Source organism: Belonocnema kinseyi, chromosome 5 (assembly GCF_010883055.1).
Source record: "Belonocnema kinseyi isolate 2016_QV_RU_SX_M_011 chromosome 5, B_treatae_v1, whole genome shotgun sequence".
Lineage (NCBI taxonomy): Eukaryota > Metazoa > Arthropoda > Insecta > Hymenoptera > Cynipidae > Belonocnema > Belonocnema kinseyi.
The window spans coordinates 68,079,614-68,098,325 of record NC_046661.1 but is presented as its reverse complement, the minus strand read 5'-3'; the positions used below and the strand labels follow the sequence as shown (position 1 = coordinate 68,098,325).

General features: G+C 31.7%; 1 protein-coding gene across 1 annotated transcript in view; it reads left to right on the top strand.

Annotated features, from left to right (window-relative positions):
• The window catches only part of LOC117173285 (estradiol 17-beta-dehydrogenase 2), a 41,794-nt gene extending 27,585 nt beyond the window's left edge, over nt 1-14,209 (top strand). Inside the window, exons 3-4 of the mRNA XM_033361768.1 lie at nt 13,682-13,987; nt 14,090-14,209. Coding sequence (XP_033217659.1) covers nt 13,682-13,987; nt 14,090-14,163 — 380 coding nt within the window. The 3' untranslated portion in view covers nt 14,164-14,209. The remainder of the gene's footprint in view (nt 1-13,681; nt 13,988-14,089) is intronic.
• Nucleotides 14,210-18,712: the final 4,503 nt, after the last annotated feature.

Below are 18,712 nucleotides of genomic sequence, written 5' to 3'. Positions count from 1 at the left end.
GCGCATACTTTGAATAAAATATTTGTTATCATTCTCTTGAAATAAATGTGTTTTTTTCTTGAAAAAATACCGGTTTCATATGTATACACCTGGTATAAATGCTGAGAAATGCCTTTCGACCACTTCTTACTGCTGTATATATTTTTTCCTTTACAACTTTAAACTAAAATTTAATAAAATTTATTATGACATTGAATAGACCTTTCTTAAGATTTGTGCCAAATTCTAGATTTAAATTAATTAGCCTTGCCCATGAAAATATACCCAAGAGTCATAAATTCTGTGGAATAGATTTCGATCATTTTCAACTACTGCATCGCTTTTCTCCTTTACAATTTTAAACTGAAATTTACCAACATTTATTATGACATTAAATATACTCGTACCTTTTGCAATATCTCTGCAAAAATCTGAATTTAAATTAATTAGCATTTCCCTTCAAAATACACCCACGAGTCATAAATGCTGAGAAATACATTTGGAGCACATCTTACTATTGAATCTATTTTCTTCTTCGCAATTTTTAACTGAAATTTAGTAAAATTGAATATTACATTGAGTAGACCTTTCTCAAGATCTCAGAAAAAATCTGAATGAAAATTAATTAGTCTTACCCCTAACAAAATTAATATTATAATAAATTTCAGAAAATTTCAGTTAAAAATTGGACAGGAGAAAATCGATGTAGTATGAAAATAGTGATATAAACTCGTGCAGAAATTTTGATCTGGCCCCGGTCGGTGCCAGACCGGACTGGATCGGGCCCAGATCGGTATTCCTGGTCGAGGCCAAATCGCAGATGAAACACACGCCCAGGTCGGGGCCAGGTCGGGACTCGCGATCGGTGTCCGATCGGTCTCACAAGAATACATTTTATGCATTTCGCGAATAAAAAGAGATTTACAAAGTATAAATATTATTATTTATTTAATACCGAAATAACCTTAAGTTAATTATAGTTAACTAGAACCTAAAAAAAGTGTTTTTTAGTGTAGGGTCCTTTGCTTTCGACGGCAACCCCAATCTTTGGAATTTCCAATAATTGTTCCAATATGGCTTAGAGCCGCTTCCCCCGTCGTTTCTGTGTTTCCGTCGCTCATGGAATTATCACTGATCGCTGCTTCTGCTTCTAAAAAAAGTAAAATAAATAAATGATAAAACTCTCAGGCTGGCCGTTGGACTGAAAAACCGAAAAATGGTTACTGCAAATGGAAAAATTTTTAGCTTCAGAGTTCGAATTTTTTAATGTTATTGATCGTGAAAAATGTTTGCGTACCTGGAAAAAAACCGGGAATTTTTGTTTTTGATTAAAACGGCTACCCTAAACTGTGTTTCAAATTTTTGTTTCTCAACTTACTTGATACTCTTTTGGCGTTTGTGAAGCTTCGTGAGTTTTAGAACATTTCTGAGATGGAACCCTAAAACTTCGATGGCTGGCATAATTTTCAGTATCAGAATCAGTACCTGTTTGTGGATTTTCATCGAATTTTCCTGGAAAAAATTAAGATGATAAAGAAAATAAATGTTAAGTATCGGAAAATTAAATATATATTAAGGGTTTATTTGTTACAAGTATTTACGACAGGGAAGTGGAAGAAAAGATGATGTTAATATACAAGAACCACAATAGCCAAGTGCAAGAAAGAAAGTAAGGTTATAGAATTAGAAAAGTTGGATTTTTACGTACCTACGGTGAGCATTCACAGGAAAAATTATACTTGCGTCGCACTCGGCATCTGATAAGTTACTATTCGCGCGTAGTTTAAAATACTAAAAAATATTATTTTTATTGTTTTTTATAATTAAAGAAATTTCGACTTATAAAATGTCCATTACATCGATATCAATGAATCTTGATAAAAGTAAAAATTAATCAAATAAATATTCTGTGAATTAAAATTATCCTTTAGATTGTGTACAGAAAATGCATTTAATTAATTTTTATTTTTTTATCAAGATTCATGAATTTCCATCTAATGACATTTTTAAAAGTAGAAATGCCATTATTTATGATAAAAAAGAGAAATAATATATTTTAGCATTTTAAACTGCGCGCGAGTAGCAACCAATTAGACGCTGAGTGTAGCGCATGTGCAGTTGAGTAATGATCTCTTGTTGGGAGCACTTGCTCAATTGGTATTTTGATTCTACTACTTGATTCCGAAATTCATGTCATGAAAAGTTGTCCTTGATGTATTTTGATAATGAATTTATTATTTTTAAAAAATCTGAAATGCACATTCGATTTTATCACATATTCTATTATGACAATATCACTATTTTTGAAGATTACCTATTTTGAGTAATATTAGTCAACATGTTTTATAACAGATTTTATCACTTTAATTCTACTTTAAATTAATAAAAAATCAATATAAATGGATAAAAAAATATAATAAATACATTGTTAAAATGATTGACTTTTCCTTATCTTAAGAATAATCAATATACTAATAATAATAATTGGACCAGTAGACAGAAAAATTAACATACAATTTATTTATTTATTTTACCTGGTCAAGAAACTAACATCAAAAATAAAAATATTTTTAAATAATAACTGAAAACAAAAGTACTTGATAAATTTCATCATATAATATTATTTGAGTATTGTAATTGTAAATCTACTAATTTTACCTAAAACTGCGTTGATATTAGCCGGAAATTAATTTTCAAGCGAATCCAAATTTTCTGGTTCGTCCAAATTTATCAATTGAACGGGCTGGATAGTGTTAACTTCCGGATCACTTACATTTCCATCTATAATAATTTCATTAGTATTGATTCGAGGTATACTAGCTAGTGCCCGGCGACTCCGAACACGTGGCGTACTTGCCTTAGGCATTTTCAATCATTTATAAAACATTATAAACGAATTATATTCCAATTTCACTGCACTATCAAAAAACATTAAACAGCACTAATACTGTGACAACTGTCTGGTCTGGCCCAAATTTGGGCCACAGAATTCTACCGATCAGGGCCAGATCGGGAATCCCGGTCGTGGCCAAATTGGTATTAAGTATGATATCGGGCAATTTCTGCACGGAATCTATCCACAGCATTAATAACTTATTCTTGGGGCTACTTTTAATAATAATAATAATAATAATAATAAATAATAATAAAAGAGAGCCTCGGTGGCTCAGTTGGTTAGACACTCGGACTTCACCTCAGAGGTCCAGGGCTCGATCCCTGAGCCGGTACCTCTGGAAATTTTTCAATGTACCTTTACCGAGGTTCTGGTGGCTCGGAACCCACCTTAAGTTGTAGGTACCCCCATCGTGTACTTGACTGCAACCCAGTCCGTCAATGATGGGGTAAAACCAGGCTTTGTCCAATATGTCTGGGCAGACTGCTCTCATCAGATCACTTGATTGCATTATAAAAATGCGTCCGTGACTGATGATATATACCGGGACAGCCCCGTGCAAAAATGATCAAATAAAAATCCATCTCTAACCAAAAATGCCTTCGACATGTTGGACAGTATAAGCCTGTGACAACATTTCAACACTGAAATGTTTTTTATAATAATAAGTATAATAATAAGTACTTATAATTATTATTATACTTATTATTATATTATACTTATTATATAAAAATAAGTATAATAGAATAATAATAAGTATAATAATAATAATAATAAGTATAATAATGAGCCTCGGTGGCTCAGTTGGTTAGACCCTCGGACTTCACCTCAGAGGTCCGGGGTTCGATCCCTGAGCCGGTACCTCTGGAAATTTTCCAATGTACCTTTACCGAGATTCTGGTAGTTCGGAACCCACCTTAAGCTGTAGGTCCCCCCATCGTCTACTTGACTGCAACCCAGTCCGTCAATGATGGGGTAAAAACAGGCTTTGTCCAATATGTCTGGGCAGACTGCTTTCATCAGATCACTTGATTGCATTATAAAAATGCGTCCGTGAGTGATGATATATACCGGGACAGCCCCGTGCAAAAACGATCAAATAAAAATCCATCTCTAACTAAAAATGCCTTGGACATGTTGGGAAGTATAAGCCTGTGACAACATTTCAACACTGAAATGTTTTTATAATAACTTAAACAAAGACAAACACAAAATATTGGAAGAAATTTATTTTTAAAACGAAAACTCAAAATATTTTTGCGCCCAACTGTATAGGTAATTATATAGATAGGGTGGCTTCGAAATCTTACATACGAGGTGTGTTCAAAAAATAAGGTGACTTTATGGTTTTCTCCAAAAACATTCATTTATTCCTCAATATTTATGTTGTGCCCTTCAAAGTAATCCCCCTCAGATATAATACACTTGTGTTAACGCTTCTTCCAATCATCGAAGCACTTCTGATAATCATTTTGTGGTATAGCCTTGAGTTCTTTCATCGATGCAGTTTTTATCTCCTCAATCGTTGAAAATCGATGAGCTTTCATGGGTCTCTTCAGTTTTGGGAAAAGAAAAATGTCACTGGGTGCCAAATCTGGTGAATATGAAGGCTGAGGCATGACTGTGGTGCTGTTTTTGGTTAGAAAATATTTCACAAGCAACGATGAATGAGCAGGTGCATTATCGTGTTGCAAAAACCACGAATTCTTTTTCCAAAGTTCCGGACGTTTTTTGCGAAAGAGAGCATGGCATGAGCCAACCGATATGCCAACATCTTCAGCAACTTGTCTGGTGGTAATTCGGCGATTTTTCAACACCATTTCTTCCATTGCTTGAACGTTTTCATCTGTTGTTGACGTGCTGTTGACGTGCTGTTGACGTGCTGTTGACGTATTGTTGACGTGCAATGAGAAGGAGTAGCTGACCATTTTTCCCCATAGCAGACAAAAAACGTAGGCAGAAGCAGCCCGTCATTATTAGCCACTAGTAAGTGTAAGAGTTTGGAGTTTTCGAAGAAATTTGGCATAGGTTCATTAAAGCCTACTTTCCAATTATAAAGTTATGGGAAATTATCCAAACTTTGCTGTTATCTTGTACACATGTGAAGCAAGCATGTTAGGAAGTCTCTACCCTCAGGCACCAACTTAGGTTTACCAAATTTAGGCCTGAATATGGAAGAAAAAAATTTATTAACTAAGGTGATAATTGATTCACCAAAAATTTCTTTATATGAGGTGGTACGTAACCTGGAAAAATGCTTTTGGACATAATTTAGGTTCACTGGTGTCAAAAATGATTATTCAATGAGGCAAGAATAGCTTTGTCCAAAGTTTTTCTTTACCTCCTTTTTTTAGATAAAGGGTTAACAATACAAAAAAATCGACAAGAACTTATTTGTTCAGGATAAGGTGTCGAACACTTTTCTATGCAACTTTTTTTCGCAAACTTACCATTTTTATGAAAATAAAGAAAAACTTCAAAAGTATAATTTTTACAACTATTTTGCATTATTATAAAAATGTCACAAGGCTAAAAATCACTGCAATTTTGTTGGTTGTGTTACATTCTATTTGGAAACTATAAATAAACAATTTCGCTTATTCAGAATTAGTTCGAAGTCAGGGTCTGGGTCATATTTGGTATTCGTTGACTGTCCTAAAGTCAAAGTACGTCATTTGAACGTTTTCAAAACTGTCCTAAGTCAGACTACAGACCATCGACAGGCAGAGCTGGTGGCACGGTGCACAGTGGTCTGTAATAGGAATTTACTGTTCATAATCGCCCACAGGTCGTATTTCTTAACCGATTTAAGAGTTTTTTTTAGAAAAGCTCAGAAATTAACTTTTAAGAGAATTGTGGTTTGGTTTTTAAAATTTTTTTTTCAAAGAGCAACAATATATAAACAAATATAGTGACAAAATTGACTATTTTAGCTTTGTGAATTTTTATCTAAAGAAATAATACAGATAGAAACTCACTATCAGCCGGAATTATTGCACATGCATTCATAGAACATAATTAATTTCAATAATATTTAACTTAATTATTATAAACAATTTTTATAAAAAAATTCTAATTTTTATTTTTTATTATAGAAAAAATCGTTTATTTTACGCTAGTTGCTAATATTTTTCATAAGAGTCATCATTTGTAACAAAAAAATTAGCATGAGTTAACAACTATTGTTTTTATAAACATTTCTATAAACAAATTCTTTATAAACGAGTTTTTCTCATAGCTGAATTAATTTTTCTGAACAAAAGTGATTCACAATTGTCTTTAAAACCATTTATATACTTTAAGCTTTATCAAACATAAACAATATAGATTGTTTAAAACAATTTAGTTAAACAAGTCTCCTAATCGGCCATTTCCTCGTAGAAAAAAATGTTTTTTTCTTCAATAATTATTAAAGTGACATTTATTGCGGTTAATAACCAACGAAATTAAATAAAGAATAATTTATATGATTGCTATAAACAATTTTTTTAACAAAACTATGATTTATTTTTTTTACATGCAAAAAGGACGGTTTTCCATTGAAATTATCCGAAAATAAACTAACAGTGATTCCAAAATTGGATATGGGACATTGAATAATAATTTGTGTAATTTTTAATAACAATTTTAAAACAATGCGTGACAATCTGCGGTTGATTGTAGAAAAAGTTTTTTTTTCTTCAATCATTTTTGTGATGATCTTATTTATGTTATTGAATCAATGAAAAAATTGATACTTATGATAATAATGAGATTATTATAAAAAACTTAAAATAAATAAATTACGATTTAGAACTCGAATCATTTTTATATTCGAATTGTTCTATTAGTTCATCGAGTTCTTGATCAAGTTCAACTTATTGCTATGGGCAGTTTGCAACAGAAATTGTTATTAAAAATTACGCAAATTATTATTTATGTGCTAATTCCAATTTTGGAACCACTGTTAGTTTATGGTCGGATAATTTCAGTGGAAAACCGTCCTTTATGCATGTAAAAAAATCATAGTTTTGTTAAAAAAATTGTTTATAACATTCATATAAATTATTTTTTATTTAATTTCGTTGGTTAGTCACCGCAATAAATGTCACTCTAATAATTATTGAAGAAAAAAACATTTTTTTCAACGAGGAAACGGGCGATTAGGAGACTTGTTTAACTAAATTGTTATAAACAATCTATATTGTTTATGTTTGATAAAGCTTAAAGTATATAAATGGCTTTAAAGACAATTGTGAATCACTTTTGTTCAGAAAAATCAATTCAGCTATGAGAAAAAATGGTTTATAAAGAATTTTTTTATAAAAATTGTTTATATTAATTAAGTTGAATATTATTAAAATTAATTATGTTCTATGAATGCATGTGCAATAATTCCGACTGATAGTGAGTTTCTATCTGTATTTTTTCTTGAGATAAAAATTCACAAAGCTAAAATGGTCAATTTTGTCACTATATTTGTTTATATATTGTTGCTCTGTGAAAAAAATTTAAAAAAAGCAAATCACAATTCTCTTAAAAATGAATTGCTGAGCATTTCTAAAAAAAACTTTTAAATGGGTTTAAAAATACGACCTGTGGGCGATTATGAACAGTAAATTCCTATTCCAGACCACTGTGCGGTGTGTCCACTCGCATGTATTTAGAGGGGGTACTTATAGATTGTAGCAAATGCGAGATTAGCGCCACCTAGGGGACGTAGTAAAAACTATTGTCTACAGCAACGGCACCCCCCCCCCAGTCCTTCTCAACTAAATTTGTAGGTTATGTTGACTTCTATTTCTGAAATAAATACATGAATAATAATAACCAGTACAACAAATCAAAAATTGAACAAAATAAAATCTATCATCGATCAAATGCAATGAAATGTTTAAGTCTGTTGCAATCGATCTATCATAGAACGATTCCAAAATACTTAAAAATTTATTGTTCGTTCTATCATAGAACGATTACGCAAAAAAAATATAATTCTTGCAGCAACAGTGAACTTAAGCAGACGTAAACAGACGATAGAACTTCTATCGTCTGCTCAAGTTTATTTTGAATTCTGTACTCACACGAGCGCCATCTAGTGGACATAGCAATTACTACAATTCTTTCGCCACTTTTCCTATAGGAGTGGGCACACCGTGGCTGGTGGACTGCTCCATCTCTGCAGACGCACCCGTCAAATAACTGATAATTGTTTTAGAGTATAAAGAAGTAAAAAGTAGCACAATTATAAAACATGATTTTCTAATTTTATTTTGATTTCTTACGTGAAGAAAGAGCAGTTTAGCCAACAAACCAGCTTACAACCCAGTGGTCAAAAAAATTAAGGATGTCCTAGTGACGTCTTTGCGACATCGCTAAGCCATCTTTCATAACATGTCTTTTAGTCATCCTAGGGATGATCCTAAAACGTCTAATGTCAGTAAAAAAGATGTCCCGAGAACGTCCATGACTTTGAGACGTCTTTTGATCATCTTTAGGACATTGGACGTCTTAAAGACACTGCTTGGCCTGACATAGGACGTCCTAGGAATGTCCCAAGGACGTTCTTGGGATTTTCATAGTTTTGTGCCCACTGGAAAGGTCGGAAATTTACTGAGGAAAATGATAAATACTTTTCAGTATACGACCACGAAATCTCAAATACATTCGCCAGAAATTGCAAAAAAGGTGCTTTTTAATGTTACTATGGTCTTAATAGACTTAATCAAAATTTCAAAAATATTTAAAGTCTTAATAGCTGGGATATTTTAAATTTTTAGTATTCAGTATATTGAATAATTCTAAATTTATAGCTATTTGAATATAGATTAATTTTTAATTAAAAGTGTTTGATAATTTTAGATTGAAGCGATTCAAATTCTTTGGTATAAAATTAAAATCTTTTACAGTTGCAGTGTATTGACATTAACGTCCGTGTTATGCTTTAAGTGACAAACCCTGAATATACAGGGTGGACACGCTGGGGCCTACATACAGGGTGGACACGCTGGGGCCAACATACATGGCGAATCGAATGCTACCCGAATTGCGCAATAGCAAGGGAGAAGCCATTATACAGGGGTATTTTCATATTTCGCGCCTTTAAAGTTGCATTCGAATCGGCCATTCGGCCCAGTCCGTGCATCTTCGGATCAACTTTATCATAGTTTCCATGTTTGCGTTCGAAACTTCAAATGGATACAAGTGTCAAAACAATATAGGTTATGTTACCTAGTAATTAAAAAAAAAAGTGTTTAATTAATAATGAAATGAGACATGTGAACTGAGAAGTAAACGTCAATTTTTTGTATGCCAATAACATAATGGAATATCTGCTGAGTGACAAATACTATAAAATAGTAATAATTATCTGCGCTTCCAGTGGGCGAAGAGTGAATTGTGTTTACCACTTATTTACGGCGTAAAAACAGGTATGTTATGAATATACAGGATATATCTTTAAAAAAGTGAATGAAATATTACATGCGTAAACTTTAAATTGACATTACCTATATTTACTTGCAGCGATTAGGGCAAACAGGTGAATCTGAACATAACCTCGAAAAAATGACAGATCGGCCTATACCATTCAAATGACTCAGATAATTAATTTTAGGCTGATCAATCCCCAGTCTTGGGCTAAGGTCCAGAGATAACGATTTTTCAACAATGTTGATTAAAATGCACCAATTCTATCTGCATTTCCTTATGTGTATTTCTTCTAGGATAGATCTGTGTAAAAAACAATGGTTAATCAAATTTTAAATTCAGCAATAATGTTTAATTTATTAAAATGATTAATAAGTAATGATTGTTCAATTGACAATAAGTAATTATTATTAAAATGATTACTGCCAACACAGTCAGTGAAAAACATACAAAACCCCCAAAGATTTCTTTGGTAATGAATAATTAATCGAAAGTATACTAAACATGCCGGGCCGATCTGTCATTTTTTCGAGGTTATGTTCAGATTCACCTGTTTGCCCTAATCGCTGCAAGTAAATACAGGTAATGTCAATTTAAAGTTTACGCATGTAATATTTTATTCACTTTTTTAAAAATATATCCTGTCAATTCATAACATATTTATTTTTATGCCGTAAATAAGTGGTAAGCACAATTCACTCTTCGCCCACTAGAAGCGCAGATAATTATTACTATTTTATAGTATTTGTCACTCAGCAGACATTCCATAATGTTATTGGCACAGAAAAAAATTGACGTTTACTTCTCACTTCACATGCCTCATTTAATTACTAATTAAACACTTTTTTTTTAATTACTATGTAACATAACCTATATTGTTTGGTACTTGTATCCATTTGAAGTTTCGAAAGTAACCGTGGAAACTATGATAAACTTGATCCGAAGATGCATGGACTTGACCGAATGGCCGATTCGAATGCAACTTTAAAGGCGCGAAATATGAAAATACCCCTGTGTAATGACTTCTAACCTGCTATTATGCAATTCGGGTAGCATTCGATTCGCCATGTATGTAAGCCCCAGCGTGTCCACCCTGTATATGGCGCAATTGATTGCTACCTGAATTGCACAACAACAGGGAAGAAGCCATGGTACAGGGGCATTTTCATATTTGGCGCCTTTAAAGTTGCATTCGGGTCGGCCATTCGGTCAAGTTCGTGCATCTGCGGATCAAGTTTATCATAGTTTCCATGGATGCGTTCGAAAATTCAAAATGGATACAAGTGTAAACAAATATAGGTTGTGTTATTTAGTATTTACAAATAGTAAATGTGTTTCATTAATAATGAAATGAGACTTGTGGACTAAGAAGTAAACGTTAATTTTTTTCTATGCCAATAACATTATGGAATGGCTGCTGAGTGACAAATACTATAAATTGGTAATAATATTGTGCGTTTTTAGTGGTCGAAGAGTGATTTGTGTTTAAACCTTGTTTGCGGCATAAAAAAGGTATGTTATAAATAGACAGGATTTTTTTGAATAAAGTGAATAAGATATTACATGCAAAAATTTTTTATTGACATTACCTACAATTACTTACGGCGATTTCGGTAAAAAGGTGAATCCGACCATAACTTCGAAATAATGACAGATCGGCCCGGCATGTTTATTATACTTTAAATTAATTATTCTTTACCAAAGAAATGTTTTGTGGTTTTGTATGTGTGTTACCCAGTGGGCACAAAACTATGAAAATCCCAAGAACGTCCTTGGGACATTTCTAGGAAGTCCTATGTCAGGCCAAGCAACGTCTCTAAGACGTCCAATGCCCTAAAGATGACCAAAAGACGTCTTAAAGACATGGACATTCTCGGGACATCTTTTTTACTGACATTAGACGTTTTAAGATCATCCCGAGGATGACTAAAAGACATGTTATAAAAGATGTCTTAGCGATGTCACAAAGACGTCTCTAGGACATCCTTAATTTTTTTGCCCACTGGGACTGACAGTGTCGGCCGTAATAATTTAAAAAATAATTACTTAATAATCTAAAAATCATTACTTATTAATAACTTTAATAAGTAACATATTATTTCTGAAATTAATAACTGATTTCTATTGTTTTTTTTCACAAACCGATCTCGAGGTAATTTAACTTGCCTGAATTTTTAGCAATTAAATATTTAGGGATTTTTTTTGTATTTTAGAAAATGTTTTCTCTGGACCTCAACCTAAAATTTTGTTTGATCAACCATTAAAATGAATTAGAGACTCGTTCGTGATAGGGTTGTTAAAAAAATTTATCTAGACAAGATCATTTAGCCCAGAATTGTTATTCCATTTTTGTTTAGAAATTATTCTATTTTCGAAATCGCTATCTCTGGATCTGATTTCCAAACTGGCATTTGATAAGCCTTTAAAATTCATTCTAATTCATTTTTATAATATAGTTGTATCAAAAAGATATCTCGAGGTAATTTAACTTGCCTGAATTTTAATTAATCAACTATTTAGGGATTTTTTTTGTATTTTAGAAAATGTTTCCTTTGGAACTAATCGGAAAATTTGGTTTGATCTACCATTAAAATAAATTAGAGACTCGATGGTGATAGGACTATTTAAAGCATTTATCTAGACAAGATAATTTAGCCCAGATTTGTTATTCCATTTTTGTTTCGAAATTATTCTAGTTTCGCAATTGCTATCTCTGGATCTGATTTTCAAATTGGCATTTGATCAGCCTTTAAAATTCATTCTAATGCTTCTGCATTCATTTCTGCTACAACCCTATTATCAACGAGTCTCTTATTTTGTTTCAGTGGTTGATCCAATCAAATTTTGAAACGCGGTCCAGAGAAAACATTCTTTAAAATAAAAAAATCCCAAAAGACTTTATTAATTAAAATTGAGGCAAGTTAAATTGCTTCGAGATATCTTTTTAATACACCTGTACCATCAGATTGAATTATAATTAATTTTAGGGGATGATGAAATACCAGTTTGGAAATCAGATCCAGAGATAGCAATCTCGAAAATAGAATAATTTCTAAAAAAAATGGAATAACAATTCTAGGCTAAATTATCTTGTCTAGATACATTTTTTAAACAATCATATTAACAACGAGTCACTAATTTATTTCAATAGTTAATCAAACAAAATTTTAGGATGAGGGACAGAGAAAACATGTTCTAAAATACGAAAAAATCCCGAAATATTTTATTAATTAAAATTCAGGCAAGTTAAATTACCTCGAGATATCCTTTTGATACACCTATATCATAAAAATGAATTAGAATGAATTTCAAAGACTGATCAAATGCTAATTTGGTAATAAAATCCAGAGATAGCGATTTCGAAAAGAAAATAATTTCTAAACAAAAATGGATTAACAATTTTGGGCTAAATTATCTTGTCTAGATACATTTTTTTAACAATCCTATCACCATCGAGTCTCTAATTTATTTTAATGGTTGATCAAACAAAATTTTCCGATTAGTTCCAGAGAAAACATTTTCTAAAATACAAAAAAAAATCCCTAAATAGTTGATCAATTAAAATTCAGGCAAGTTAAATTGCCTCGAGATATCTTTTTGATACACCTATATCATAAAAATGAATTAGAATGAATTTTAAAGGCTGATCAAATGCCAGTTTGCAGATCAGATCCAGAGATAGCGATTTCGAAAAGAGAATAATTTCTAAACAAAAATGGCATAACAATTTTGGACTAAATTATCTTGCCTAGATAAATTTTTAAAATATTCCTATCAATTCTGATGTGAATTTATGTATGATCGATTTGTGGAAAAAAACAAAGGAAATCAGTTATTAATTTCAGCAATAATGTGTTACTTATTAAAGTTAATAATAAGTAATGATTGTTAGATTATTATTAAGTAATTATTGTTTAAATTATTACTGCCGACACTGTGTTATGGTCGGATTCACCTTTTTACCGAAACCGCTGTAAGTAATTGTAGGTAATGTCAATTAAAAATTTTTGCATGTAATATTTTATTCACTTTATTCAAAACAAATCCTGTCTATTCATAACATACCTTTTTTATGTCGCAAATAAGCGTTAAACACAATTCTCTCTTCTCCCACTAAAAACGTACAATATTATTACCAATATATAGTATTTTTCACTCAGCAGCCATTACCATAATGTTATTGGCACAGAAGAAAATTGACGGTTACTTCTCAGTCGACAAGTCTCACTTCATTATTAATAAAACACTTTTATTATTTGTAATTACTACATAACATAACCCTGTAAAATGGCTTCTTCCCTGCTGTTGTGCAATTCGGGTAGCAATCAAGTGCACCATGTATGTAAGCCCCAGCGTGTTCACCCTGTATGTGATTTACATTTACTATGATGGAATGACTTTCAGGTCTGTATGCACTAGTAAATAATGCTGGACTTATGGTCATCGGAGACTTTGAATGGCAAACAGAGGAACAAATGATGCACCAAATTAACGTAAATGTTGCGGGTACAATGAGGATTACAAAGGAGATTATACCTTTACTCAGGAAACATAGGGGCAGAATTATCCTTATTTCAAGTCATTGTGCTGTGGAACCTTTGCCTGGATTTGCTATTTACGGAGCTACGAAAAGTGCAATCCGAGCTTGGGCTACTAGCCTAAGGGTGGAATTGAAGAAACAGGATATCAGGGTCATTTGTTTTGCACCGGGTAAGTGAATAAAGATGAAGACTCTTTTTATTACAAAATTTTGTAACGATTTCATGGTATTCATTAATAAGGATAAAGGCCCTAACAAACTTTTATTTATAGATTTTGTCTCCTATATGATGCATTTCACTTTAAATGTCCTGATCCGTAAATCAATGTTGGCTTGTACGGCTTGAAACTTGGACTGAAGCATTCTTGGAAAAATTCATATTTGTAACTTGATTTGTTAAAAGGAAAAAAATTCTCGACGTTTTTTTAAAATGTATTTATTTCAAAAATCCTTCTGGAGAAACAAAACCCTATTTTTGCATTTCCAGTAAATGTTCATTTAAGTCGCTTCCACAGGCTTGAAAATTAGCCGATGCGTTACTCAAACAAGCTTTTTTCCTATAATTCGGAATTGTTTGATTTCATATTTTAACCTGTGAAGGGGCAAACAGCCACAATAAGAGTACTCATGGTGAACGGAATATTGCGGTCACGTCTCGAAATTAAACGATGGGTGGTCTACAGTAGTGATTCTTAAACTTTTCTCGCCCTTTCCAGGGAGCGGTAGGGTCGCCATCCTCAAATTTTTTTTATAATACTTAAACTCAAGTGGGAAAAATTGACTGCCTGTGATGCGAGCAAGTGCTGGTTTGCCACGCTCGGCATTCATGCTAGATCAAAAAAAGTAGTCGCATGCTCGCAGCGGGGACCCTGTCTTGGAGCCTACCGAACTACCCGGCCCGGGGTGGTATCCGCCTTCCGCCGGGTAACTATCCTACTCTGGCTAGCATTTTGGAAAACTCTACTCTAGACTAGCGTTTCCCAAACTGCTACCCTGGGCCGGGTAGCCCGGTAGTCTCCAAAGCAGGCTCCCCGCTGTGAGCATGTGACTACTTTTGTTGACTTAGCATGAATGCCTTTCATTGTTCTGAGATTGAGACATGTTTTACTTACACCGAAGTTTGTGGTACAAACATTAAAAATATAATAATTTACGATTCATGAAGAATTGGGCGGTCATTAGATTTTTGTCCATTTTCGGCAAAAAATTCCTTGCTGTCATATATCAGGTCACTATAAAAAAAATGACAGCAAGGATTCTTTTTCAAGATATTTCGCATTGATTTCGAAAAAAATTAAACCTAATCATGAAAAAATGGTCGAAATGTGTGTTCGTTTATGAAAATTGTCTAAATAATGATAATTTTCAGTCATTATTATAAATAGCATAGCATATATTCTTTTGCAAGATGTTTCGAATTAATTCCGATAAAAAATCAAGTCTATGATTGAAAAAATGGTCAAAATACGCATTTGTTTATAGAAATTCTTTAAAAAATTAACATTTTTTGATCACTGTTAAAAAGTATGATAGCAAGGAGTCTATGGAAAAACATTTTGAGTTGATTCCGTGAAAACATTTTGAGTTGATTCCGTAAAAACATCAAGCCTTTTTATTAAAAAATGTTCAAAATTTGCATTTGTTTATAAAAATTGTTTAAATAATTGGCAATAATTAGTTAATCTTAATTTATTGTAAGCGCACATAATTATTTGAGATACTTTATACAAAAGCTATGGGTCAAAATTAGCTAATCATTGCAAATGACGAAAAAATGACTTGATAATTAATTGTTTATAATATTATTAAAAAATTGTTTGTGACTCTAATCCATTAATAAATCATTTATATTTAGTCTTTACATTGATTTATGTGCTTTTTCAAATGAATTTCAAAGTCTTAGAAGAAATGTTATTATAGAAAATTTTAGCAACAAAAAGTTGTAAGTTTGTTGTTAAATAACAAATTTCGGGTACGTCAAAATAAAAAATGCACAGTTAAATTTTATACCTGGAACCCTTGCGGTCAATTCTAAAAAAGAAAAATCAAAATCCGTAAAGAATTGCACTGCCAGTCAATTTTTGTCCCAAAAAATGCTTTTTCTCCCACTGTGCGCCGCTGCACTATAGGTCAAATTGCATTTTCCTGGTTTAAAATCTAATATTACGAAAAAAATAGAGGTAATCATTGTAGGGGTTGAAGTAGGGGTGAAGTTGAGCATGTTTAAAAAATCGATGACATTTTGCTTTTCTTTTGCTGATTGGATTCCTACACGGGTACTTTTTTGAATAAATCATAATAAAAAAAATACTTGGATTTGTCTCTTATTATATTATCACTTAAATAAATTATTGGTACAATATCGTACAAATATTGTATCAATAATTTATTAAAATAATAATATAATTAGCTCTCTCTCAAAATTGTAATAAATCAAAAATATTCATTAAAAAAAAATTTAACGTTGAAAATAAAAGCTGTTTTAACGATGTAACAACGTTGTAATAACGTTGTAAAGACTTTGAAAATGTCCGCACTCTGTCCATCTGAAAGTTTATTGAACATTTATGCTGTGTCAAAACAAAATTACCATTATGAAAGTTTTATAAACATTACTTTATTAACAATAGAAAATTACAAGTTATAAGCAATTAATCTAAAAATAACATGTTTATAATAATCAGATCTTCAAAACGCTTTCTTCGAATATACCCTAGAGTGGGGGAACGAGGAAACATCCATACAGTTGAGGATTTTGAAAAAAATGGTTACTATAATCATTTTTACCACCCATGAAAACCCTTTACAATTTTTTAAAGCGAATTTATAAAAAAATTTGTATCGATATTATGAATTCCCTTTCAGACCTATAGTGCGCCGGGTTTCCAAGTTTAAAACTTAGTTGACTCTTCTAATACTGATTATAAATACATCTAAAACGAGTATAGATGTTTATTGATTTGATGAGTTGGATCATTCTTTTTAAATATAATTTGATAGTTTTAACAATGTCTTATTATTTTTAGTGTTCTTTAAAGGATTTTTTAAAATTTCTTATATTCTTGTTCGTTAGTTTTGAAATGTAAACTTTGTACTTCTTGATATCCTTGCAAATTTTGTCAATAACAGATTTGATGAGATTTTGAAAATTGAAGGTTCTTACTTAAAAGAAAAAATAAGCTGATTTCAAATCGTAGATTTCAAATTATTTATGTCTTACGGTCCAATAGTAAATCGAAAAAATAAATATGAGTCAAAAAAACATGTTCTTCGAAACTCAGATATTTATTTAATAGAAAAAACTCCTTTTGAAACTTCCTGACGTTTCGGTACACTTGCGTACCTTTTTCAAAGGTTCTTAACCTGAGTTGATGATAGTTTAAAATGGTCAAACAGATCAATTTTCAGTCAAAAAAAAGTAACATTTCAGTCAATTGTTTTAAAAAAAAATTAATTAAAATTTAGTCATTTTTAGAAGACTCAAAAAATTTTTCAAGACTTCAATCGATTAGAACTACATTTTTTAAAAATTGTACGAGAAAACAAATTAGCGTAGGTTAGGACGGAAGAACAGAAATTTCAACAATCATTTTACAAAAAATAAGCTGTTTACAAAAGTTATATTTTCTTTTCCGTTATAATAAATTGGGTTTTTTAAACGGACATCTGCGTTGACATTCGTTATAGTTTCCAAAATAACCCTTTCAGTCACGCTATTAGATAGCCGATATAAATGTCACGTTAATATACTATTTCTATGTTTTTGAGGTCGCTGATTATGAATCTGAAATCATATTTTGAAAATCCAAAATGGCGGATTCAATATGGCGGACTAAAATTTTTATATTCTGTCAAATTTGGGCAAACAGATGACAAGAAAAAACCATTGCGAAACACCCTCCTCTTTTGATACTCGGGCTTGAGATCGGCTCTGGCAGAGTTTCGTTTTTGGTTTTTGTTTTTTTTTCTTTGTTTTTTTTTTCCTTTTCTCTTTTTTCATATTCTGATACATCAATTTTTTCTTCGTTTATTGCAATATTTCAACATTTTTCGGTCATTTTAAATATCATACATCTTATTTTAAATATCATACATCTTTACCAATTTTCTACACTTTTGGTTTTTGAGGAATAGGTTGATATTTCATTCATTTCTGACCTTTTTTGGGAGAAACTGAAGAGCCAATCAGTTCTGAAACTATACACGATCTGAAATCCTTGAAAGTCATTTTTGTATCAGGGTTTTTTTGTTTATAGATAATAAATGAATTGACTATAGTCACATCAATAAAGTGGCAAAATATACGATGCCACCATTTTTTAGATATACGACTGGTTTCATATGCAGTTTTCAATTGGTGTGCTTTGTCTACACAATTCATGTAAGAATTGTAATCCCGGACAAGTTCGGAACAGCTCAGTTGAAGGATAGTACCATCTTTCTGGTGTCTGCCTTTGCGGTTACTCCTCATTGTTCCACATGCTAATATATATTTATTTTTTAGGTCAATCATCAAGGCAATACTTGAAAAATAATTATCGAAATAAATTTGATAATTTTTGAAAGCAATTTTATTTGTCAAATCCTTCACAACCCTCTCGCCTAATTGGATCATACAAAACCATGTACATCAGCTCGGACCCAAACTTTGAAACCTCTTTTTATGGTAGGTTCATCTCTAGTTGACATTGTTAAGTTATCATTTAAATGCAAGGTAGAAAGTAGAGAGAAAAATTTGTGTGAAAAATTTTGTTTCGAGAAAAGACCTGCCTGATTGTTAACCATATAAATTGGTTTGCCTTACTATTTTATCAACCAAGTTGTCGAAAAATAAGCAGAGAAAAATTGTCTAACTATTTTTCCCCAAATGCCATCTAGATTAGCTAATCTTGTAG